Source organism: Chelonia mydas, chromosome 7 (genome assembly GCF_015237465.2).
Source record: "Chelonia mydas isolate rCheMyd1 chromosome 7, rCheMyd1.pri.v2, whole genome shotgun sequence".
Classification (NCBI taxonomy): domain Eukaryota; kingdom Metazoa; phylum Chordata; order Testudines; family Cheloniidae; genus Chelonia; species Chelonia mydas.
The window spans coordinates 14,043,555-14,069,142 of record NC_057853.1 but is presented as its reverse complement, the minus strand read 5'-3'; the positions used below and the strand labels follow the sequence as shown (position 1 = coordinate 14,069,142).

Genomic DNA, 25,588 nt, shown 5'->3' with positions numbered 1-25,588 from the left:
TTTCAAAAAACACGTAGTCTCACTGAACATCAATAGGGTTTAGGTGCTCAAGTGCTAACATCACTTTTTAAAAATGGGAGTTGGCACTTTTGAAAATTGATTTCACTTGCAAAAGTCCTTTTAAAGACATCATGTAGCCATTTGTTTTCTGTATTTTACATTATTTGCTATCCATGAAAACTTGTTTTACATGGGACTTGTAAAAGAGGTGCATGGCAAAGCTGAGTGCATTTGCTCAGCTGGCGTGGGGCCAGTTTGCACTGGAACAGCGTACTGGGACGTTTGCCATGTGGAGGATGACATTTTGTTCTCAAAATGGCATCCTCCACACAGCATGACCTCAAACTACATGGAGGATGCAGAGCAAAATGGTGTCCACCGTCCAACATGTGTGTGAAGTCAGAGTGGCGGGGGCATCCTGGTAGTTGTCCATTCAGGACTACACCACAGTGTGGAAGTAAAAATCAGAGCTGAAAACATGTTTTGCACCTTGAATAGTCATAGCTTCATAGATTCCAAGGCCAGAAGTGACCACTGTGATATCTAGTCTGACCTCTGGCAAAACACAGGCCATATAACTTCCCCCAAATACTTCCTTTTGAACTAGAGCATCTGATTTAAAAAAAAACATTCAGTTTTCATTTTAAGATTGCCAGTGATAAAGCATCCACCATGACTCTCAGTAAACTGTTCCAATGGTTAATTACCTTCACTGTTAAAATATTACACCTTATTACTAGTCAAAAATTGTCTAGCTTCAACTTCCAGACATCGCATTGTGTAATACCTTTGTCTGATAGACTGAAGAGCCCATTATCAAATATTTGTAGATACTTACAGACTCGTACTCACCCCCTAACCTTACCTTTGTTAAGCTGAATAGATTCAGCTCCTTGAGTAAAAGACTCAAAGAGTAGTTACCAAGAGTTTACTGTCAAACTAGGAGGATGTATCTAGTAGGTTCCCTCAAGGTTGTGTCCAGGGTGCTGTACTAATCAATATATTCATTAATGACTTGGGTAATAGGATATGCTTACAAAATTTGTGGATGGCACCAAGCAGGACGGATTGCATGCACTTTGGAGGATTAGAATTCAAAATTACCTTGATAACATGGAGAATTGGACAGAAATACAAAATGGGGAATAATTTGCTAAGTGGTAGTACTGTAGAAAAAGATCTGGGGGTTACAGTGGATCACAATTTGAATATGAGCCAACGATGTGATACAGTTGCAAAAAAGAGAAATATCAAGCGTACGTGTATTAATAGGAGTGTCATATCAAAAACATGGAAAGTTATTGTTCTTCTCTACTAAGTACTGGTGAAGCCTCAACTGGAGCTGTGTTCTAGTTTTGCGCACCACACTTTAAGAAAGATGAGGACATATTGGAGAGGGTCCAGTGGAGAGCAAGAACAATGATAAAAGGTTTAGAAAACATGACCTATGAGGAAAGGTTAAAAGAATTGGGTATGTTTAATTTTGAGAAAAGAAGACTGAGGGGGGCTATTATAAAGAAGATGGTGATCAATTGTTCTCCATCTACTGACCATAGGAAAAGACCTTAATCTGCAGCAATAGACATTTAGGTTAGATATTAGGAAAAACTTTCTAATTATAAGGATATGTAAGTACTGGAATAGGTCACTAAGGGAGGTTGTGGAAATGGAATCCTTGTCATTGGAGGGTTTTAAGAACAGATTAGAAAAACACTTGTCAGGGATAGTCTAGATTTACTTGCTCCTGCCTCAGCATGGGGGACTGGAGCAGATGACTTTTCCAGGTCAACTTCCAGTCTTATGATTCTATGATAAGCCCTTTTGGGTTATTAAAACACATATTGTTTGCTTGTGCTCCACTTACCAGGCGATCCAAATCATTGTGGCAATCCAAATCACTGTGTATCAGTGACCTGTCCTCTTCATTATTAACCACTCTCCCAATGTTTGTGTAATCTCAAAAGTTTATCTGCGATGATTTTATGTTTTCTTCTAGGTCACTGATAAAAATGTTAACTAGCAGAGGGCCAGGAACCAACCCCTGCAGGACTCCACCAGACACATTCCTACTCAATGATGATTCCTTGTTTACGTAAACTTTGAGTCCTATCGGTTAGCCAGCTTTTAATACCTTTAATTGTAGCATGTTAATTTTGTAGTGTTCTTGTTTTTTTAATCAAAATGTCATGCGATATGGAAGTCTAAGTATATTACGCCAGCACTATTATCTGTATCCACCAAAGGTAATAGCATTGGTGTAATAAACTTAGACTTCTGTCATTTATAGAGCTTGCTAATAACTGATTTTTAAGTTTGCTGGTAATTCTAAAAGTAAAAAAAATTGTTTCAGATCAACGCAAAACTGAAATCTTTAGCAAACAGAAAAACGGAAAAAATATTGTTTTGTTTTTTTAAGCAGTTTTTAACTATTAAAAATAATATTAAAGGAAATTCTAAAACAAAAAGTCATTCTGAATCAAAAATTCAAAACATTTCTTTTAAGAAATGTTAAACACTGTGACTTTTACATATTTTTTTTTTGTTTTTTCGACCCAATTCGTCAAAACTGGCATAAACTTAGGGCACATTTCAGTGTCACTGAATAGCGTTTTTTGTTGAAAACAGTTTCTGTTAAATAATTATGTCCAGCTCTAGTCACTTACACTTCTACAAAAGGAATGTAACGCTATGATGTGGTAGCATTTTGCTCCCACTAGGTGCAAGACAGAGGAGAATCAGGCTCACTGATTTCAGTAGAAATATAGCAGGGATGTAGTTGGCCCCTTTTTTCCTAGGAATGTTTTTTAATCACAGTAGTTGAAAAGGCAGCACTATTGTTTCTTTGTGTTCTCCCATCAGTCTGTGTCCAAAGTTGTCTCCTGTTCTATATTTAGACTATAAGCTCTTTGGGACAGAGACTGCTTTTTGTTCTGTGTTTGTACAGTGCAGTCCTGGCTCATGACTGTGCATCCCAGGAGCCATGGCAAATAATAAAAAATAATAATAAATAAAAAAGTTATCTTGATGCTGGTTTTGTGAAAGGAAAAGCATCTCTCTCTTAGAATTAGCTCAGAAGAGTCTCCTTGGAAAACCCTAAAAGTGTTGGGTTTTTACCTCTGCATAATATATAAATCTTTGCTTCATGTAAGGTTATCAAGTTTAAAATTTCTGAGCCGTTCCATTCCAGATTAAAAATGGAATTCAGGTTAAAGTGAATACTTCATAAATGTTTTGGATCAAAACATATTGCTCTGACTTCTGAGGAACCTTACTTCCAAGTTCAATCAGTTCAATGAGAAAGCAGAAGCTAGAAGCCCAGGAGCCAGTCCAAATGATATGGCAATAATGCATTCCTACCATCTGGGAGCCCTGGATCTGGTAATAGGCTCAAGTTTAAAGGCTCACTGCATTGCAGAGGGAATTTGCACACCTTCTTCAGCAGCAGAGGTTCAAACTAGATCTTGTTATGAAAGCTCATTTTTTCAGCTCAATAGGGAGCAGATTGCAAAGCCAGATATACCATACAACATACCTGTGACTGCTACTGTGGTGTTGTATGGATAAGCAACACATAAGGGCTAAAAAAAAAAAAAAAGAGAGGTACATCTCCAAACTTAATTCACTCGTATTCAGGAGTTAATCTCAGACACAAAACACCTGGTTAGGTATTGTGTGTGTGTGTTATGATAGCCTCTTATGGTAAAAAAACCAAGGAAAGCAATGTTTAAGTCAGGGTTTGCCATATACTTTTGGTCGAGAAATACGAGTACTTATAATTATATTAATTTGGTACATTTTCTAATAATGAAGTAGGACAGCTGGATAACAGGAATGCATGCCTTTGGAAAACAACAACACAACATATTTTAGTGTCTCAAAACAGAGAAATCTATGGAAGAATACATCTGTCATGTTTAATTATTCTTTCCTGCAGCAATGAGAATGCCAAACAACTTTCGTGTCACTGATATGCTAACAATGGGAAAAGTCACACAAAAGAATAAACATTGATACAAGAGTGAAATACAATAAAAGTCAGCCTTTCCTGACAACTTTCTGAAGCACCAAAAGTGGTTGACAAAGGAGGTATGCCTGGGTTATCTACAGCAAGCAGGCAAATTTGAATTTCATTTTCCTTTTTTCCACCTGTTCACAGACGTAGATAACTCAGTTTAAAAGAGTAACACTGTTAGAGCCAGATTTTAATCTCTGAGGGCATGCATTGCGATAGAACATTTCCCTGAGCAATGCTGCAAGTAAGTGACAAGTCTGATTTTCCATATCAAATACTCTGGAGTGTTCCTCTTTTTAGGCTGTGAACGTTTGTCCCACTAGAACCAACTTGAAAAGCTGTAACAACCTTAGTTATATTTCCATAAAGATATAACATTTCCCATCTTTAAAAAGAAAAAGGATTAAAGGAATATGCTTTCATTCATTCATGCACCACTCATATGAGGTATTTACACGAAGTTGCTTTCAGGATGAAAATTTTAGCCTTTATATGAAACTCAGGGTCAAGTTTCAGGGCCTATGTTGTGAAAATGGTCTACATTTTCAACGTTAAATGGGTGCCAACAAAAAAAGGTGTCCTTGAAAACTGGAAAGATTATGCCAGCCTCAAAATGACACTACTGGGGATAAAAAAAAAAGATAATATTTTAATTTAGTATCTTCCAAATAAACAGTGGAATTTGCACTGGTCACTGGTCACGGAGGAACAGTTCTGGAGACTGAATGCCTCTATTTGCCCAGAGAAAAGGTAGGCACACAGGCAGCAGTAGAACAAGCCTCCCAGCATTGCACTGCCATGTGCTTCAACCCCGACCTGGAGGAACAGGGTTTTAGGGATAAGCGGGTAGCTCAGTCTCCGTCATCCCATAAAATCCTGACCTTCTCTGCCAAGACTGCTGATAAGTATGACAAGCGACAGCAATTGTGGTTGTGGCTTTTGTGATGTGGACAATTGTCCACTGGGAATTGGATTGAGGTCACCAAATTCATGATGCTTACTGCTTATAATCTAACAGAGGTTGTGCCAGCAATGCAGTGGAGACATGCTGTACTGTCGTGGTGGGGAACATAGATTTGGTCTCAGAGTAGCAGCCGTGTTAGTCTGTATTCACAAAAAGAAAAGGAGGACTTGTGGCACCTTAGAGACTAACCAATTTATTTGAGCATAAGCTTTCGTGAGCTACAGCTCACTTCATCGGATGCATGCTGTGGAACGTGTAGAAGATCTTATTATATACACAGAAAGCATGAAAAAATACCTCCTCCCACCCCACTCTCCTGCTGGTAATAGCTTATTAGTGATCACTCTCCTTACAATGTGTATGATAATCAAGGTGGGCCATTTCCAGCACAAATCCAGGTTTTCTCACCCCCACCCCCCCACAAACTCACTCTCCTGCTGGTAATAGCTTATCTAAAGTGACCACTCTCCTTACAATGTGTATGATAATCAAGGTGGGCCATTTCCAACACAAATTTCCTAAAGGCTGACACAATTTGGGGCTGAGTTTCCAATAGATGATCATGTATCTGCAGACACTTCTGTTAGGATTAGAGGCACCAATACAAGCTTAATCGGAGGCCCATGTAGGGTGACCAGACAGCAAGTGTGAAAAATTGGGATGGCGGTGGGGGGTATTAGGAGCCTATATAAGAAAAAGACCCAAAAATCGGGACTGTCCCTATAAAATCGGGACATCTGGTCATCCTAGGCCCATGCATTTGAAATTTGACATTTATATCGTGCTCAGATCAATACCGATGATTTAACTCTAACAAGAGCAGATACAGACAATCTTTGGAGTGGGAAGGATTAATCAAGCACTGACTTGGTTAATCACCAACAGTTTTCAGTCTGTGTAGTGTTACCACCAAACCCCTTCTAAAAACAGCCCAGTTAAGAGCAATTACCAATGATTAATGAAGGGCAGCACACAGCTCTCATAATAAATCACAAATCATAACCACCAGAATGCCTCATAGGACTGTTAGGTTTGCAGCTATTTGTAGGGAAAGGCAAACAAATTGCTTTACAATTGCTTTCTGTGTGTTACCATGCCAGTCTCCTTTCCACAATGCATGTTTTCATTTCCCTCACTTCTTTAGTCACAATCAATATGCCCTACTCAGAAAGATTTTATTTTATTTCAAATTGTACTTGTTGAGCACTACTGCTGGCAAAATAAAATAATTAAGAAACCATAAAAAAACCCAATGACATCCTGGCAAGATGTTTACAACACATTGCTTGTGCGGCAATAAAAAAACAGGAAAGTTGTCATGCTGCTTACCATAAAATGTAAGCTGCCCTCGCGCCATGTTCTTTCCTCTCACATTTTCAGCCACACACTCATACAGACCAGCATCTTCCTGCTGAAAGTTTGGGATTTCGAGAACTCCACTCGATTTTTGTCTCCTGGCTTTCCTGGGTATTTGTTTACCATCTGCTCTTCTCCAGCTAATAGTAGGAACTGGGCTGATAATAAGAATAAAGCAAAAGAGCCTCATAGTAAAAGCTACATCCCGTTACTGGGTTATTAATTCATATTTTAAAAAGTAGAACCAGTAGAAGTTCTGTTTCCCTAAAGCAATAGTTTTGTTCATATACTAAGTATAGTGTGCTGTGAATCCAAACTGCAAGCAACAGACACAATCCCTAGATAAACCTCTCCCCACCTTCCCTTCTGACTTTGGGAGTCAGGACTAGAACTTTGATCCATTAACTCCAAAAACACAGGTGTGTTTCACTTGAGGTGAAGAGCATGTTCAATCGCTGGTTACAATAATAGGTCCTTTATTCTCTCTGGGGGTCAGTCACTAGCGGGTGATTACACAAACACATCCACCCATCTTGATATATTATGCATGTTGCTAAGTGAGAGCTGCTTACCCACTTGAAAATATTTCAACAAGCACTTCACAGGCTTAATTTTAATTATTTGATTTGATCACCAAAATCTCAATTGTGTATTCCTGATACTTCTCTTGGAAAGTGAACAATGCTATTCTCTTGATTTTATGTCTTCCTGGGCCTAAGCTTAACTCCCACTGAAACTCAGAGGGAGCAGGTTTGGGCCCCATATTGGTATAGTATTGGCCAGATTAAGATAACTGTTTCTCTGATCAGTTCCCTCTGTTTCATATACGATGACCTCTCTTTCCACAGGGTGAATACTCTGCTGAGGAACTGGAGTAGTTTGGTCACTGATTCCATAATTTATTTTTTAATCGGTTTACCAGCTAGCCCATCATTCACATTGTCTGCGCTGGCCTAGTGAGCAGGAGTCCGTGAATGAGTGCCAACAACTCCATTTTCCCATCTTCCCCATATATGTGCTGAAAATGTATGGTAATTGCAACATGTGACACTTTTCAGAGCCTCTCAGGTGCCAAAAGAAACTTAGTAACAGAATATACCTGATGCAACTTTACAAAATAAATTGTCTCTTTTCTTCTCCTTACCAATCACATTTTTCATGGCGGGTTAAGCTAAGACAAATCTCTTCCATGTAAAGGAAGTCAGCAAATATCTATACTACAAATAAAGCAAGTGATTTAAAAAAGCATACTCTAACATACACTACTATTATACCCGGGTAAGCTAAAGTAATAATAATGAACCAAAACTTACTTTCCCAAGGCAAAGCATTCCAGTTTCACAGTTGTTCCTTTTGCAGATGGAACATTTTCTGGGAACTGCACTTCTATTTTTGGCTCATATTCACCCATCACCCCTGTGAACACATCATAGATGCTAAAGTGTGGCTGAATTTTTGTAATACATTCTCAAGTGTTCCTGCATTATCACAGAGCCGTTCTATACATCATTACTTGCCCAGTTAATCTGCTCATTTAAAACAGGGCCTGTCTCTAACAGCCTAGTACTGTGGGCTCTCTTCCCATTTACTGCCAGAGGAAAATCTGCATCACAGCTCCCCTCCATCTGTTTAAGATTAAATTTCTTCATGGTTCCATTACTTTTTTGCTTTTGAATATTTAGTTCTTTTTCAGGTATCTTGTAAAATACGGAAAGAGATAATAAAGTAGGATCACCATCTTTTGAATAATGTAATGTGGAACAAATAGCCACTAGAAAAAGTTTTAAAAGCAGTGGGGGCTAATCAGGGCTCCTATTAACTTCAAGGATTTAGATGCTTAGAGATCGTATACTGTACTAGTAATTTCTTGATCTTTAACTGCCTTATTAAATAATGTAACATGGCAGGATTTTTATGAAATTGTGTTTAAAAATTTGTGCACATAAAAAAGCCATTAAATTTATGATAAATTGCCAGATTTCTACTGACTGCAGAGTCTTAAAACTGGTACATATAATTTCACCGATAGTGATTATAAACGAAATGATGATCGTAGTTTAAATCTTAACTGTTTCTCTCTGGGAGGCCACCATGCAGGACTGGGGTTTAAGAATGGGGGCAGTCCTGCAGTTTTGGAGATAAGGAACAGCGCACCTGATGAAGAAAAATGACTGCTACCAATACACACTGATTCAGAATTTGGGCAGCACAGGTTCCCACAGAGTTAATTCTGATGAGTAAATCAAATATATTGAAGTAGTTCTGGTGGTCTTTTTTTCTTATTTGCTGTATTGCCATGTGTGTCATTGCTTTATAAAAAGTACTGCATGGTGCAAGTTTAATGACAGCAAGAAGAAGCCGGAGAGGCTATTTGCTTTGCTTTTTCACAGTGGGATTGTTTTATATCAAAAATGCCCAGGATAAGTGTGTGTGTAAGACTTACATCAAATCCATTTTTACTTCTTGACCTATATATTATCTGTTCTGATACAACAACAGGTTACATCACCTTCCTTCAATCCATTTGCTTAAATGAGCATTGTCTCTACATTATATAAAAAGCAGCTGCCACATGAAATCAGTCATCTGAACAAAGTATGTTTGTTAACAATACAAATACACAACACTTACTACCAAAACAAGACACATAAAAGTATCAGGGAATTCACAAGTGAATGTCACTAAACTAGGCATTTCAGTTTGAATTATTAGGCCCAATAGTTTTCAGCCTTTGGAGATTATAATATGGATGGAGCTGATAGTGCTGTTCATTTTAAGGCTGCCTGACAGTTTCCAACATAAGACCCTGTTTTCAGTTGCTTAAAACTTGGCAAAACTTCAACTGTTTGGACTGAAATTTTCTATTCTGGGTGTCTGCCTCAGGATGATTTTGTTGTGTTTGTTGAAAACATCTGCCAAAGGAGACTGGGCCTGGGAACTAGGGAGGAGAGGCTCAGGCTGGTTGGGCAAGAAAACCGGGATTGGGAGCCGGTGATAGAAATGAGCAGGACTGGGAGCCAGTTGGCCTGAGGAAAAACACTGAGATTGGACAAGGAGCTGGAGGGAAAAAGGGAGGCTGGGATGGCTGGATAAGGTGACTGGAACTAAGATCCAGAGTAGGGGGGGGAATGGGAGCCACTGCACAGAACTGGTAGCCCTGGGGCAGAAGGGGCTAAGGTGTCTTTAGGTCACATTTTTGCCCCGAGATCCTGGGCTGCTCCAGGAGCTGGTGAGACCCTTGGCATAAATTAGACAGCCCCAGGGGCTGTTGTCCCAGGATGCAGTGCTACCTGGAGTCTCTGCTGTAAAGTGTGCTGTAGCCCTGTCCCAGACACACTCTCCCAACCTCCACTGCTGACCCACACCCTATACCAGGGTTTGCAAGGGGAGCCTCAGGAGACAATCTTACGCCTGTCTTCCACAACGCCTGTGCCGGGGGAATCCTCCCGAGGCAGAACTGGGGTTTTTAAGGCCCTCTTTATGCTGCTAAGGCCCTTCAACCCAGCGTAAAAGAGCCAAAGTGGTGGAAAGGATCTCCACCTCAGGTTTTCTACAGGTGGAGAGCATTTCATCCCTAGTCTAGCCTATATTTTTTGGGGAAAAAACCCCAAACCTTCCTTTTCGGGGGTGTGTGTGGAGGGGAGGCTTCCTATTCCACCTCACCATAGACAGGAATTCTGCTACATGGTTGCATGTTTAATCATATATAATGTACAGTAAATAGATTAATAACAGTTTAGTATATTTTAAGTAAAGTGGGAGAGGTACATTGTGAAATTTTCTCATGTAATTCTAATTGAAATTAGATGTAACTGGGACATTAATTGTTGATGAATAGGCCTCTTAGCCTGCTAATTTAATGATACAGCAGTCTAATGAGAATAATATGTCCTATATTAAGATGTGCTGGACATGTCGGCATAAATCCAAAAGACAAGCAAGACATATTTGCCAGTTTAAATACAATGTGGCTATTCTGTGGTTTCCACTTCATTCATTTGCGCTCTTTATATTTCTGAAATGTGCTGTGTTCTTTCTTTTGATGCATCATAGCATGTTAAGTCCAGATTTTATTGCATCACTAACTGTTGTATTAGAAACCAAGTTGTAAATGATTTTAGATGTTGCACACAATGTTAGTGACAAGCTTAGTTTCAAAATACAAAATTTAGCACATCTTAAAGATACTAACTTTTGTGCCTGGGGAAATCTGACCATATTTTGCTAAATGGACATTATAGCACCTTTCCTGTTTAATGCAATGTTTTCCAGGGCTCCTCAGCAGTTCAATTAAAATTTCAAGTCCATAATAAACTCTAGAGTACACCTCAAAGGAGTTGGAGTATGTTTAGGAAGGCAATTGGACCCTGTAAATATGTTAGTGTGAGTGTGCAGAGGAATCATTTGCTAAGGCAAAGCCCTTGGCGATGTGCTTCACAGTGAGTACCACTAGTAAGCATCATAACATTATGCTCCATTTCAAGAACAGCAGCATATACAGGGCCCAATCTTACTTCCGCTGAAGTCACTGGAAGCAGAGCATTGTATGATCTGTGTAAAATATTGTTACTGAAGATCTTAAATAACATACAGGCTATTTTTATTCCTCATATGGAGCAGATGCTAATGGAAGACTTGACAACTTTAAGCTTTCATCTTTTTCTTTCGTGCACTGTAGTAACCTATACGGGAGCTAAGGGCCAAATTCTGCTATCCATTACTCCATTGACTTCCTAAGGCTAACTTGATCATTTAAACACTGCAAGCAATCACGAAAATATGATTTATGTATCTACTCAAAAACTTAATGTGATACAGGTCTATTTGTGGTATAAAATTAGAAATCTTTACTTATTTTCCCCTTCTTGTACCACTCCTCTGACTACTAAAAATAGCATTCATTCTAGTGGGAACTATTGCCTAAGCTAATAGCTTCCAAAACAGCAAAGTGTTTGTGTGATCATTTTTGGCCTGTATAAAATGAGCAAAACTGCAGCATATCCACTAAAATCTGTTTTCTTCCCTGTCCTTGCTCAAGTGTCTCCAAGTTTGTATTTTATTTTACAACAATCCCCTGCTATTGTGGCATCTTCCAGTGACAAAGTACCTTTCACAACAACAGCTTTAAAAAATACTGATTTCTATGACATAGAACTGCAAACTGAGTCTGTGCATTCTTCAAATTCTCAGTGGAACTTTAGAAAGTTGAGACTAATTATTTATCTTTACTCTGAATAAAAATTCAGGCCGTTTCTTAATATTTGCAGAATGATTGCTTCAAAAAAACAAACAAACAAACAAACAAACAAAAACCAGATATCTTACCATCATTTCTCAGTATCAAAGGAGTTGGGGGGCCCAGCACTTTATTATTTGTTACAGTGTTTGTCACCACGCATGTGTAGTTGCCCACATCAGATGTTTCCACCTTTGCTATGTACAAATTCCCAGTCTCTTGAGAAACAAAGCGACGATTATCCTGGTGCACAAATGATGGATATTCATTGAAGATCCATGCGTAAGTCAGTTCTAGAAGTAAAAGGTATTATTAACACAATGCTTTTTTAATTTTAAAATATGGTTCCATCCCAGGGCAGAACTGAATCTCTGAAAATGAATTTCTCCCTGTCTCTTGTACTTACAGTAAGGGGACAGTAACTCATAATGAAATGAAAATGTCTTGTTTGTACAATTATGAATATAATCTTCCATACGTGTACTGGTGCAGTGCTGTCTTTCAGAGTCTTCAGCCAGACAGCTTATAGCTCCAATGCCTCTGTTGCCCCTCAACTTTTCCAAACCAGAACAAAATGAAATTAACGAGAATTTCTCTAATTCTATTCTGAAACTGTCAAGAATCATGCCAATTTCACATGGCTTAGAAAAGTGATGAGCTGTAGCAGAGGCAGGCACTGGAGCTATTTATGGCAAAGATGACTCAAGAGCAGCCTTGCATAAACTGTAAAGAAGCAGAAATGCAGATAGACAGTACTGTATAGAATAAAGGTGTCTCAGTATCTCGCTTCTTTTTTCTGGACTAGTCATTAATTCGGGAAAAAAATAGTAAGAAAACCTGCTACATTTGGGTATAGATAATGTTGGTCTTGTTTAGTGGGCTTTTACATCAATTGCAATGTTGATTTTTGTGAGACTTCTTTGATTTATACCCAAAGGTTCAGTTTTTAAAGAATTTCATCAAAAAAATCAGCTTTGTATGTCACAGCATCAATTAAGAGCAATCTGAATTTTTTTTTACAAATTTAAGAACCATGATATCCTGTACCTACAATAAAACATGTGTGTAGTCTTAAAAATTTACACATTAACACATTTAAAAAGAAACTGGTTAAAACTGAATATATTTTCCTCCTATACTGACCTACGTCCAGGCTTCTATTTTTCTCTTGCAAGTGTTGAAAACTTTAGACACAAAGCATAACAGGGAACAATGCAGCTGCTGCCATAGCATTTGGTCCCAATCTTGCAATGTTACCGTGCTGGCTGACTTTCATGCCCATGTAGAATTCCCAAGTAAAGGCCCCACAAATGTCTTTCTGCATTGATCACTTACCAGGATCAGGCCTTCTACCATTATGCAAATGAAATAGAGAACTATCATGAACCATTGTCTTTGGCAGGGGAAACTTACTTTGTAGTTCACCTTTAAGAACTGTTGTGGACCAGCTTTCACAAGCAAATTCTACATCTTCGCTTCCAAAACGGCGCATCAAAATTGTGGGTGACTATGTTTGTATGTGCACACAACTCATTGGGATCCACCTCCATTTATTTGAATTTATCATCCACCATATCGCAGAGAATTCAGACTTAATGGTTTGACAGGTCAGGACGTTTTATCACATGGAAACTAAGTGTGGAACAATTGTTATGCCTTTGTCACCAAGAACATATCTGTAACAGGGTGTGCTGACTCAGGAACTAACTCAGCACTCCGTCACTCAAATCCCCATCTGTTTACGCTAACTGAGTTCTGACTGAAAGACAGGCAGTTGACAGAAGAGGATAATCAACTGAATGGGGATACAGCTGAGTGGCTAAGTGGGTAGAAGCAGGCCCAACAACTGGGCCCACATAAGCAGACAGGAAGGAAGGGTCGTGGGAAGGGTTGGTAGCCGGAAGGAAGGCAGAAGTAGGCAGGACTGACTGCTGCTGCTGCTAGTAGGGTTCCCTTTGCTAGAAGCAAGTGGGGAAGCTGGCTATGAACAGTAAATATATGTGAGCAACACTATACGCGGTGGCCTGCTGGAAGAATACGATAAATAAAGGTGGTGGAGAAGGAGACCTGGAGAAGTTGTGATCTGTGATAAAGGCCGAAAAGGACTCACAAGGGACCACCCCGTGACAATCTCATTTTTCCTGAGTCATGAAGAATACTCTTAACTTTATTTATTCTTTCCTTTCAAGATAAATTATGGTGGAATCTGCCTTACTCTGTTCTTGTGAACTATACGGTTTTATACTTTGGAATTTTTTAATACACTAAATTAAGTAGCTATAATCTTCAGTGTGACTAATTCGATAATACTTTAATTTATAACATGTCTTTGGAAGTTATTTGCAAAAGAAAAAACAGTGAGAGACATACTGCAAGTGATTGCAGAGTTTATAAGTTAGGTTAATGTAATATAACCCCATTATATTTGTCTAAGACTAATACCTAAACATTGAAAATGTTTGAGAAATTACAGTAAGGAAAGATCACTGTAGCTTTGTAAAGTGAACATTAATTATAGTAAACAGCATATTCTTAGTTTAATACTCTAATGAGCCATAATTGTAATTGACCTCAAGTACTGTTATGTACTTTAGGAAATACATTCTGTCCTAATGTTCCAGTGTTTACACACATAGGAGGGGGTATGCAGTTTGTTGTGGTTTTCATTTTAGTTATTTATTTATTTAATGACAGGATTATAAAATATCTGCTTAGACCTCTTGGAAGATATAATTACGTTTATGTGGGAATATCTAATCATTGTATTTACACATGTGCATCTAATTATAAGTAACCCCATGCTGATGTCAAGAGGATACTTCGAATAAACGAGGTAGCACTTCTCAGCAGGCTTATTATTTCCTGCAAGTATTTAGATTTTTTTTTTTAATTTACTCATGGTGAACAATTAACTTGTTTCCCCCAGAAGCATCCAACAATAGACAAACATTTCTGCTCTAGAATGCAAACAGCAGCTTTTAGGTTTGAGTGAATCTCCACAGACCATGGTCCCCCCCGCAAAATAAGGAAAAGCCTAAGACAAAAATGTTATGTAGTAACTACAGCACAGTCAATGAATAAGATACTCAGCAATTTGTTTGACTCCGATTCAGTGTGAGTTTAGAAACCCTAGGCAAGCAGATACAAGAGTGAAGAAGACTGTGTGGATGTTGTATGCAATGGGGAAGACTGATTTAAAAACCAACTAGTGATTTTGAGTACTTCAGTTATTGGGAGCCCATCTTGAGGCAAAGTGGACAAATTTTCAGAGGCTGGATGCTCAGCACTTTCTGAAAATCAGGTTCCTTTAAGTTGTCTCAAGTTGGGTTTCCCTCCCCCACCCTCAAAATACAAAAAGAGGAACCCCAAATCACTAGCCACCTTTGAAAATCTCAGCCTTACTAAAGATCTAATGATTTAGTATCTCTGCCTTATGCTGATTCTAACACAGTTACACTGCACAGTACTACAGCTGTATAACTAATAACTGCTGTAGTTATAAGGCATGAGGCAGCATTATCAAGTCAGATGTGCTGTGTAGTATTGAAAATAACTGGGTGATACTATTAAGAGTTCTAATTTTATTGCTCTAAAATAACTGGGGACTTTTTATTATTGTAGAATTACAGTGAGTTTGAATCAAGTGATATAATAAAAAGGATGGGAAATAAAGCAGACTGGAGAAGCCTTAAGTACATTTCCTTCTGTAGCAATACATATATATTGTACATACTGTACAATACTCACTTTGATTTCCTTAGAGATCCCTGAGCAATATTTATGTCTTTTCAAACTTGACAGATTTCTTTTGATAAGGTTTCACATACTAATTGCTCTGGAAGTGACAGACAGTTCCTGTGCCGTAGGCAATTTGTAACATCTGAGTAAACAGACACTTAAAATACAGTATGAGATAGCATTTGGTGATTCTGGTGGGTGATTGAAACACTTATGTGGGTTATAACAAGGTGCCTTACAGTGTAAAGATTGTATCCAGAGTAGTTCATGGTTTCTCACAGACTATACCAGGTATCCTTTCAGGACTGAATGTGATGTGCTGTTTTCTAACTTGGGTCCCTTCTCATGTAATTTTGGGTAACAGACAATGTTTTACTACACTGCATACAATGTTTTATTTGTCTTTTTAAAATACATTAAGCTAGATCTCTTAAATGTGGTGCACTATTTTATATATTTTGACTCAGATTTGCAACTGGTGAAAATCTATGAAGCTTGATTGGTTTTTAGTCAATTGATACCAGCCGAGAAGCTGACCCTTTATACATTGTATATCTTTCTTTTCCTAGGGAGATGCACGTTCCATGCGGGGAGTGCTTTGACTGCACGCATTTCCAAAAGAGAGAAAGGTGTGTCAAAAAAATTTAAGACTGCTGGCAAATTCACACTTTGGCAAGGATTTCAAGACTGGACAGAGGAAAACTGCTATTTTTGAACTTTTAAGGCATGATCACAGGCTTCCACAACTTTTTAAAATTCACTGGATTCAGGACATTAAATAAGAAACTTTTTTCACTACACTGTTCATGTTAAGAACTTTTCCTTATATATACACATGTATGCTGCTGATTTAGGAAAACTGGTGACTTCAGCTTACTCTGCTGTTCGTGCTTCTGTACATACTCGGGATGCTCAGTGCAATAGCAGTAAGCTTATCGCATTCCAAGAGAAGGAAAGCAGATTTCCTTTTGTCAAAGAATGAACTTCTTTGTGCACAAGGTCACAAGATACTAGGATCTGCTCTAAGGCTCTGGAGCAATGAAGCAAACATAATACAGATATGGAACAGCATGTTAAAACTCTATAATATTCCTCAGAATTCAAGGGAGCCCTTGGTAAATGCAAGCACAAGTAAAGACTGGTGAAGCGAAAGGTGGGGAATACATTAGGTTGTTGAGAGAAGCTTGGTCTCACTCTGGCTAAAATAAATGGTGGAAGAGAAGTGCAGAGACATATAGTCACAGAAATGGGAGTCACATAAACATATCACAGAGAAATGTACCACACAGTAGTACCTAAGAATCTACCTCATTTAGTTAGCCATCAAAATTCACCGACAACCGGAAATACCATAAGCTTTTAGGGAAAGCTTGGGCACACAGCAATAACAGAGAACATATTAACATTACTAGTATTAACATATTTAATTTTATGTTATGGATTAGTGATCAGCACTGGAATGTGATAGACTGCATGATACAGGTGGAATATACATTTTAAACACATCCATCTAAGGCAGTGGCTCTCAAACTTTTGAACTGGTGACCCTTTTCACATAGCTAGCCTCTGAGTGCGACCCCCCTCTTATAAATTAAAAACACTTTTTTATATATTTAACACCATTATAAATGCTGGAGGCAAATCGGGGTTTGGGGTGGAGGCTGACAGCTCGCAGCTCCCTATGTAATAACCTTGTGAACCCCTGAGGGGTCCCAATCCCCAGTTTGACAACCCCTGATCTAAGGGACATTAACCTTTATCCCAGTTCAAAGCCCTGTGAACATTCTTGGCTTCTACTCAGGCGCAATATCAAAAGATAGGAACCCTTTACTTCAATTCTTTCATCACCTTCATAGATTCTCCCTCACTACCTGCCTGAGCGTGACAATTTCGCTCCACATCAGCTTGGACTATGTCTGCATTTCAGAATCGAGTATATTGATCACAAATCCATATTATACACTATAAGAAACACACAAAAATAACCCATTAACAAATCTCAGCCAGGATTTAAAAACAAGAAGTTTTAGGCTCTTGCATTCATTCCTAGATGGCTAAATAAATGGCCTGATTTTCCAAAGTTTGGAACATCCAATAACTCCCATTTACTTCACTTAACACTTTTGTAAACTGACCACTTATTTAAGCTACTTAAATAAAGATTTTGGAACCCAATGTAAGACACTCATTTTTGAAAATCTTGTCCCAGATACTGTCTCTTCTGGCCTGTGATATACTTGTAGTTTTGCTGAGGAACTCTCTCACACAAGTTGCCACTAGAGAATCTACAGAGACAAGCAGACAAAGGCAATCACTCTGCACCAGAAACAAAAGGAGGACTTGTGGCACCTTAGAGACTAACAAATTTATTTGAGCATAAGCTTTCGTGAGCTACAGCTCACTTCATCGGATGCATACTGTGGAAAATACAGTGGGGAGATTTATATACAGAGAGAACATGAAACAATGGGTGTTACCATACACACTGTAACCCGAGTGATCACTTAAGGTGAGCTATTACCAGCAGGAGAGTGGGGAGTAATAGCTCACCTTAAGTGATCACTCGGGTTACAGTGTGTATGGTAACACCCATTGTTTCATGTTCTCTCTGTATATAAATCTCCCCACTGTATTTTCCACTGAATGCATCCGATGAAGTGAGCTGTAGCTCACGAAAGCTTATGCTCAAATAAATTTGTTAGTCTCTAAGGTGCCACAAGTACTCCTTTTCTTTTTGCGCATACAGACTAACACGGCTGCTACTCTGAAACCTGTCACCAGAAGCAGTATCGCTAGACATGGCCTGAGTGTGATCTCCATGGAATGACAGGAGATGGAGGTGTAGGGATGCAGAATTACAGAAAGATGTGTAAAGCACGATACAGACACAGCGCAAAATGGCATCTTTTAGCACAGCAATGGGCAATGGTGGAGGACAGAAGAAATCAGCAGCCTCATCAATCTGTCTGCCTGTGTATTCTTTCTGCTAGCAGCATCCACTTGCTCTCTCATACTGGGATGTCTGTGCCTTTTTTTCGATTTATCATCTGTGTCATTACTTCCTGTCTGGCTACTCTAGAGTACCTTACATTCAGATGCATGCTTAGTTTGCTACTAGTATCATCTCGTTCAACTCACAGAGGTTTTATAATATAAGTAGAAAGTGCAGTGTCTTTAGGAACATTTGTATATGTGAGAGAACAGTTTTGCTGCTGGTGTGCTCAGTCTTCATTCTCTGACAGAGCTAAATCTGATGAAAAATGGATTACCCCATTCTTGCTCTTTTATACAATTTGGATGTTACTGTGAACACCTGATGCTCTTTCCATGGTGCAAGCTAAAGCACTGTAGTGCTCTTCAGGCTGGCAAAGGTTCTCTTGGTCACTGGCCTGGTTCTCTGTGACTCTTGTTATATCTGTCTGAGAACTGAGACTGGCCAATTTCCTCTTTAAATGTAATCCTTGAATTATAACTATATGACTTGTGAATATGTAATTTAACATTCCTCATAATCTCTTAAATGTCTTGCATCTTGTTGCATGCTAGATTGACTTAAATAACCATCTTAAGTCCATGGCTCTGGATTTCAGAAGCCAGCTGAGCCAGGATGACCTGAAAATATACGCATTGTAGCCAAGACTAGTTACTTTGCTAGGACACTCATAATACCCTGGACAACAAAAAGCTTCTGTACATGCAAATAATAAATAAACAATAATGGCTCACTCTTATAGAGCTCTCTTTATCAGTAGATCTCAAGGTGCTTTACAAAGGTGGTCATTATTATTTATCCTGTTTTACAGATGGGGAAACTGAGGCACAATGACTTGACTTGCCCAAGGTCACCCAGCAAAGCAGTGGCAGAGCCAGGAACTGAACCAAGGTCTTCTGAGTCCCAGTCTAGTGCCTCTATATGTGTATATATGTCTTCTTTTAGATATTCTTGTTATCTATAGGTGCAACAAGGTGCCTGCAATGCCAGTGGACAAATGGTCCTGTCATTAAAACAATGAGGAGTCCGGTGGCACCTTAAATAAATCTGTTAGTCTTTAAGGTGCCACTGGACTCCTCATTGTTTTTGTGGATACAGATTAACATGGCTACCCCTCGGATACTTGGGTCCTGTCATTGTGCATGAGAATTTAGGGGTGGAGTCACCCATTTATTTTCTCAATTTGGTTCAAGGGTGTGCTACTAGGTAAGCAACCATGGATTCTCTTTACTCTGTGACAAGTACTGTTCCCATGAGTATCATCATGCACTTCTCCATAGTATTCAGTTCTCCTGAAAGGCAGGCACATAATCAAGCATATCTACCTGAGGAATACCTCAGGCTCCACATTCCTCTCCAGAAACTCAAAACTCTGCCCAAACTGAGAATTACTTTCAGTCATACTAGAAATATAGCAAATCCCTACTTATGCATCAGGCAGAGAGAAGAGCTGAATCCACATATCCTACTTCCCAGGTGAGTGCTTTTAATCACCAGGTTATAGAGTTGTTCTTACTTGCTCTCTCTGGCCTAATGTATATATAAGTATGAATACAAAGTAGAACAGCTTCAATAGGAGAGACTATTGCCCATTGGTTAGGATATTCACCAGGAGGGAGAAGATCTGAGCTCTCGGATGGGGATTCAAACCTAGGGCTCCCACATGACATCTCAGGCAAGTGCCCTAACCACTGGGCTAAAGGTTATGGGGGAGGAAAGGAATGGACACATAGACATACTGTCTCTCTCTCATTTCTGAAGCTGACCCTGAAAAACTTTTTTCCAACTGAAACTAAGTGGGTCACTCTATATCTGACCTATCAGTCATCATCCTCAAAGGAAACACGCACAAAACTTTCAAAAGACAAGCCTGGGAGCTTAAATTCATTACTCTGCTAGGTTTCAGAGTAACAGCCGTGTTAGTCTCTATTCGCAAAAAGAAAAGGAGTACTTGTGGCACCTTAGAGACTAACCAATTTATTTGAGCATAAGCTGTAGCTCACGAAAGCTTATGCTCAAATAAATTGGTTAGTCTCTAAGGTGCCACAAGTACTCCTTTTCTTATTACTCTGCTAGACACCAAAGATCACTTGGACTGAACAGAGACACAGGATTTATGATTTATTACCATTAACCCCCTCTTTTTGTCCTTTGACTGCAGAGGTGTTAACAGGCCACTCTATCTTGAATGGTCCCTTTCAATCTGAGCTAACTACTTATGCTAAACAATCTGTTCCACCTTGCATTTTGCTGTGAGGCTGGGAGTTCCTTTCCCAGACCTGAAGAAGAGCTCTGTATGGCTCGAAAGTTTGTCTCTCTCACCAGCAGAAGTTGGTCCAATAAATTATATTACCTCACCCACGTGGGTCAAATTCAGAGATAGTTTTGGGTTGACTGAAACTGAACTTTTAGAGAATAAACTATGGATCCAAAAATTTTTGCCTGGCTCTGCCAAAGTGGCTCTCAGTTACACCATTAAATACGGATTATCTCTATAGTTTTCAGTGTCTATTCTGCATTTACTTTGGTGCGAATGAGAGCAGAATTTGGCCCACAATATTTCCAAAGAGCATTTGGGAAATGTATTCTTTGCACTGAACTTTCCCATCGTGTAGTGCTTGGCAATTTTTGGCTTAGAGCACATCACTGAATATATAAACCTTGAACAGTTAAAAAGGTGTCTCCCCATTTTTGTATATATTCTTCCCCTTTTACATTTCCATTACTCCCTGTTTATGTGGCATGGCCCAGCATATGGGGCACGGCCCAAAGCCCTGGCAGATTGCATTTCTAATTAATTGATGAGAATCTATATGAAACAGAGCGTAATCCTCAGTACATCCCCAGGACAACACGGCAGCATACATTCTACTTTAGGAAAAGATACACACTTAAAGGAAGTTAATGTTAATTGCAAATTTTCTCAAATAATAACTTTTACAAAGTTGTCAAAAATGTTACTGAAAGCTGAATAGGAACTTATGCTTTGAATTACAATTTTAATTAGACAGATAATTTGCCAGAATAATGTTCTCTCAAGCTCCCATGTAATTTAAACCTTTTTTTTTTCTCTTAGTGAACACAAAATGCACATTTCATATCTCATACAAAAACAGCTTTGTTTCTGGTATTGCTTTTAGACAAAATATACATTTTCCATAAAGAGAGGTCTGCCACTGAGCAAATTTAAAAGGTCTATATAGTGATTATGAAAAAAGCTATTAAAACATCAAGATTTCATTTACCATAAAGCTAAATGGAAGAGTAAAAAATGTAAATGAATATTAACAACAAAATGGGGAATGTTTATCATTTTTAATACCAAAAGTGTGCTATATATAATATGCAATGTTAGGTTTTACAGGCTTTACTGAAAGTTACAAAGATAGATCATTAATAATTCCCCTAATTTATATAGTATCACCCAATATTTCATCCTCAACAAGTGGGTAAAAATTGGGACTCCCTTTTAATCACAGAGCTTGCAACATTTGCTGTAAAATCTAATATAGACAAAGAATGTATACAGATCTTAAAAGATATATATGCTACAAATTCACTGTATGATCTTGGGGAAATCATTTAGGCTGTTTGTGATTAGTTTATCATTGGTAGAATGGGGATATTTATACCTTAACCACCTTTTAAAAACTATCTTTAACGCTGGGATGAGAATGGTATGGGAAGGCTTATCCAGCTACCAGTGGAGTCAATGAAGGACTCCCATTAATTTCAACAGGGGTCAGGCCTCAGTATGAAATATCTTTATTTATTTTTATCTTCAGATAGTATACGGCTCGAGCTATGAACTTTAAATGGAAAATATCTACCTTATTATTATTGCTAGTATAGCAAACAAACAAGCAAAAACTCCTGAAATAAATCAAACTTAAAATTAATATAATTAAAAACATAAAACAAAACAAAAAAGCCCACCCTAAAAAGACTTTTTACCCCACTAGGGACTTCACTTAAGCTTAGAGATTGTTATGAAATATTCATATTATGGCAGTACCCAAAAGCTCTATCTCCATGTATCTTATCTGTGCATTTCTAATGCTCCCATCCACACAGCGTCTGGACACTGATCGCACTGTAGGGCATACCATTGTAACAGAGTTCACTACATTAGTCTGCAAAATACGTAATCTCTCCCTGCTGAATTCTGCAGAAAGAGACAATTCTTTTGGCTGTCTTCATTGTACACAAAAATATCTTTACTCTTTGGAAAGTAGGCTAAGTCTCCAAGCTGCTGCAATAGTGAGCATGTGATCAAATTGAGGGGAAAAAATGTCAAATAATGTATTTCTCTCTTCTTAAAGTGTCTTAGATTAAAGCTGTTGTATGACAGACAGAAAAAGGCTTTCAACCTGAATAATTGTCTCCGGCACCTATCACGACTGCACAGCCTTTTCACCAATCAGATTAGCAAACCACTGCACCCACCATTCAGTTAGAGATGGCGCGTCATATAAATGATACAAATTATTTTATGCTGAAAACAATGCTGAAAACAAATTAACAATTATTGGCTTTGAAGCCTCCCCCTGAAGAGGGATGCAGATACATACTCCCCTCTACCCTTGCAACAGGCACTCAGACTTCTTCCCACTGTAGAGATGGTTGAAGCTTCCTTTCCCACAACACAGTCAAGTTTTGTTAGGCTATGGCTGCCCTACAGAGCTTACAGCGGTGCCACTGTCGCACTGCTAATGCAGATACTCTAAGCCAATGGGAGAGAGCTCTCCTGCCAACTTAATTACTTCAGCCCCCGTGAGCGCTGGTAGCTATGTGGGTGAGAGAAGCTCTCCCGCCACCATAGCGCTGTCCAAATCGGCGCTTAGGTCAGTGTAACCTACATTCCTCAGTGGGGTGGCTCATTCACACCCTGAGCGATGTAACTTATGCCAACCTAAGCTGTAGTGTGCACATAGCCTTACACTCTCTGCAGCCTTCCTGAAAGTGCCCTAATGGGGTGCCTCCCACTTGTGTCTGTGTTCCCTTTCTCCCTCATCTGCCTGCTTCCGTTCTGGGTCTCTGCCTGTACAGGAACACACGGCCAGGGGGAACGGAGATCTCACTCTCACTCCCCATTGCCAGTTCAAACCTAATGGCAGGTTCAGGAACTGGAAGAGGAGAAGCAGATTAGCTGGAGAAAAGGGGCATGAGTGGAACTCTCCGGCAGAAAACCCTCCTCCAACCCAAACATGTTCACATTACATGAACACTCAAACCCCTTAAATGCAGTCATTCCCCGTGGATAAGAAGTTCCAGCCCCAGTCGGCAGGGACTTCGTTAGCAAAACTCCAAGCATGAAGATGCTGCAAAACTGGGCTCTTAAACAGAGTGTGGGCTGGGAGGAGGAGGAAGTGAAGGCTTTTTTAATGTCTTCATTGAATATGAAGGGAGTCATCTCTTCTGTGCCCCTCCACTGTAAATTGTAGGCCTGCTCCTGAAGCTCGATGCTGTGCAAGGTTCTCAGTTCCCTTCATTCCCACTGGCTTCCTAAGACCAGCAGCACACCTGCTGCTTTAGTACTGCACTCTTGATCTTCCAGGAGAGAGAACAGCTCATGTTGCACTGAGACTAGTGATCCTAAGAACAACTCCCTTTGCTCCTGTGAAGTACTGAACTCTATATCACAGATCACATTTGTTTTTCACACACACACACACACACACTAGTGATATATCAAGCATGTGTATGTAACCATATACATAGGAATTACATTTGATATTAGGTGGGTGGTATTGGGGCTAGAGAACAGATTTGCATTTGCCTTCATAAATGATGATTATTGCTAAGCTATAGGTAATGGACAAAAATATGTTATTGCCATTCATATAATACAGCAGCTTGTGACAGAAGACCATATATTGTGCTGTAAGCTATCGTGGCAAAGCCTCAAGGGCCCATTGCAGATTTATCTGAAAATTTCTTGGCTATGGAGGGTTGAAAGCAGACTCTTAACATTATATTTAATATGCTTGCTTGAATTTCCATAGTAATTTCCATGGAGACTTACTAACAAAGTAACAAAGTAACAGGAGCCGGTATTTTGCTGCATTTCCCCTAGCAGCAACAAACAGAGGTAACAAGAATACAGAACTGACACATCACATACATCCCAGCTGTTTCTGGTATCTACCATTCCATTCCCTCTCCCAAATGTTGCTATTCTTCACTTTTATTTCTTTACACTATCATCTATTTTGTAACATAAAAAGTGCAGAGGCTCTGGGAGGGAGGGGACCTGAAGAGGATTGGAATATAGCTGTTTACTGCCAGATATTACCCTGAACAAACACTGCATACCAAGTCACACAACACAGTCTCACAAAGCTCATACCCAAAGTTACAAATATGGCAGCTGTCAATATTCACTTGTTATTACAACCAGACAAACTCCAAAGCATATGGTGTGGGGACGAATGTGACCTATTCTTAGGTTGTTTCAATCCACACTTTAAAGCACTAACACCTTCTCTCTCTCTCTCTCTTAACTGGCCTTCACTGTTGATCTTCATTCAATTTTAAAATAAAAGAGGAGATCCTGCAAAAAGCTGGGCTTCCATTAACTTCAGCACAAATTGAGGAGGCTTAGCATCTCATAGGATCAGACCCTTAATAAAAGGACAATCTCTTACTTTATTATCACTGAATTTTCAAAGAATCTGCTACAACTTGCATTCACAGGTTAAAAAAAAAGATACACTGCTGATCTAGTACCAGTATACTCCTCAGAGAAGAGAGACATGAGTAGTGAAGCTGTCAGAGAAACCACAAAAGGAGCAGGAGAGGAAAGCAATGATGTTTCCCTTCATTTGGTCCTACTCAGGGAGCCTGCAGAAATCCTTCTGTTTTCCACTGTACAGATGGGGCTCTGCAGTTCTAGGGCAGAAGGAGGGGGACTGAAGTCTGGGAGCATTGTCCAGGGAATACGCTCTTCTCAGCCAGGCAGATGAATTAGTACTTCTCTAGATAAAGACAGATAAAGGGCAGTATGGCAACTGCTGGCACAATGTAACTAAAGGAGAAGAGAAGACAAGGCTTCATCGTGAGGTTAGAGCTACCAATCTGTGAGGTTTGGAGAACACACTTCTGCCCTGTCTCCAGCCTCCCAAGCTCCTTCTCACTTGAGTGGAGTGTTTGTCTGGAATTCTGCAAGGGTTGTTGGAGGGCAATGGTTCTCAACCCTTTGTACTGGTGACCCCTTTCACATAGCAAGCCTCTGTGTGATCCCCCCCACTTATTAATTAAAAACACTTTAAAATATATTTAATACCATTA

The 25,588-nt window shown here is 39.2% G+C and overlaps 1 protein-coding gene across 7 annotated transcripts in view; it reads right to left on the bottom strand.

The window, feature by feature from the left end:
• Positions 1-25,588, bottom strand: part of CNTN4 (contactin 4) — a 632,588-nt gene that overhangs the window by 122,632 nt on the left and 484,368 nt on the right. For all 7 annotated transcript variants that reach the window (XM_043551001.1, XM_043550999.1, XM_043550998.1 and 4 more), the window contains 3 exons: positions 11,658-11,861; positions 7,646-7,748; positions 6,306-6,490 (listed from right to left, as the gene is read on the bottom strand). In XM_043551001.1, the coding sequence (XP_043406936.1) occupies positions 6,306-6,490; positions 7,646-7,748; positions 11,658-11,861 (492 nt within the window). The remainder of the gene's footprint in view (positions 1-6,305; positions 6,491-7,645; positions 7,749-11,657; positions 11,862-25,588) is intronic.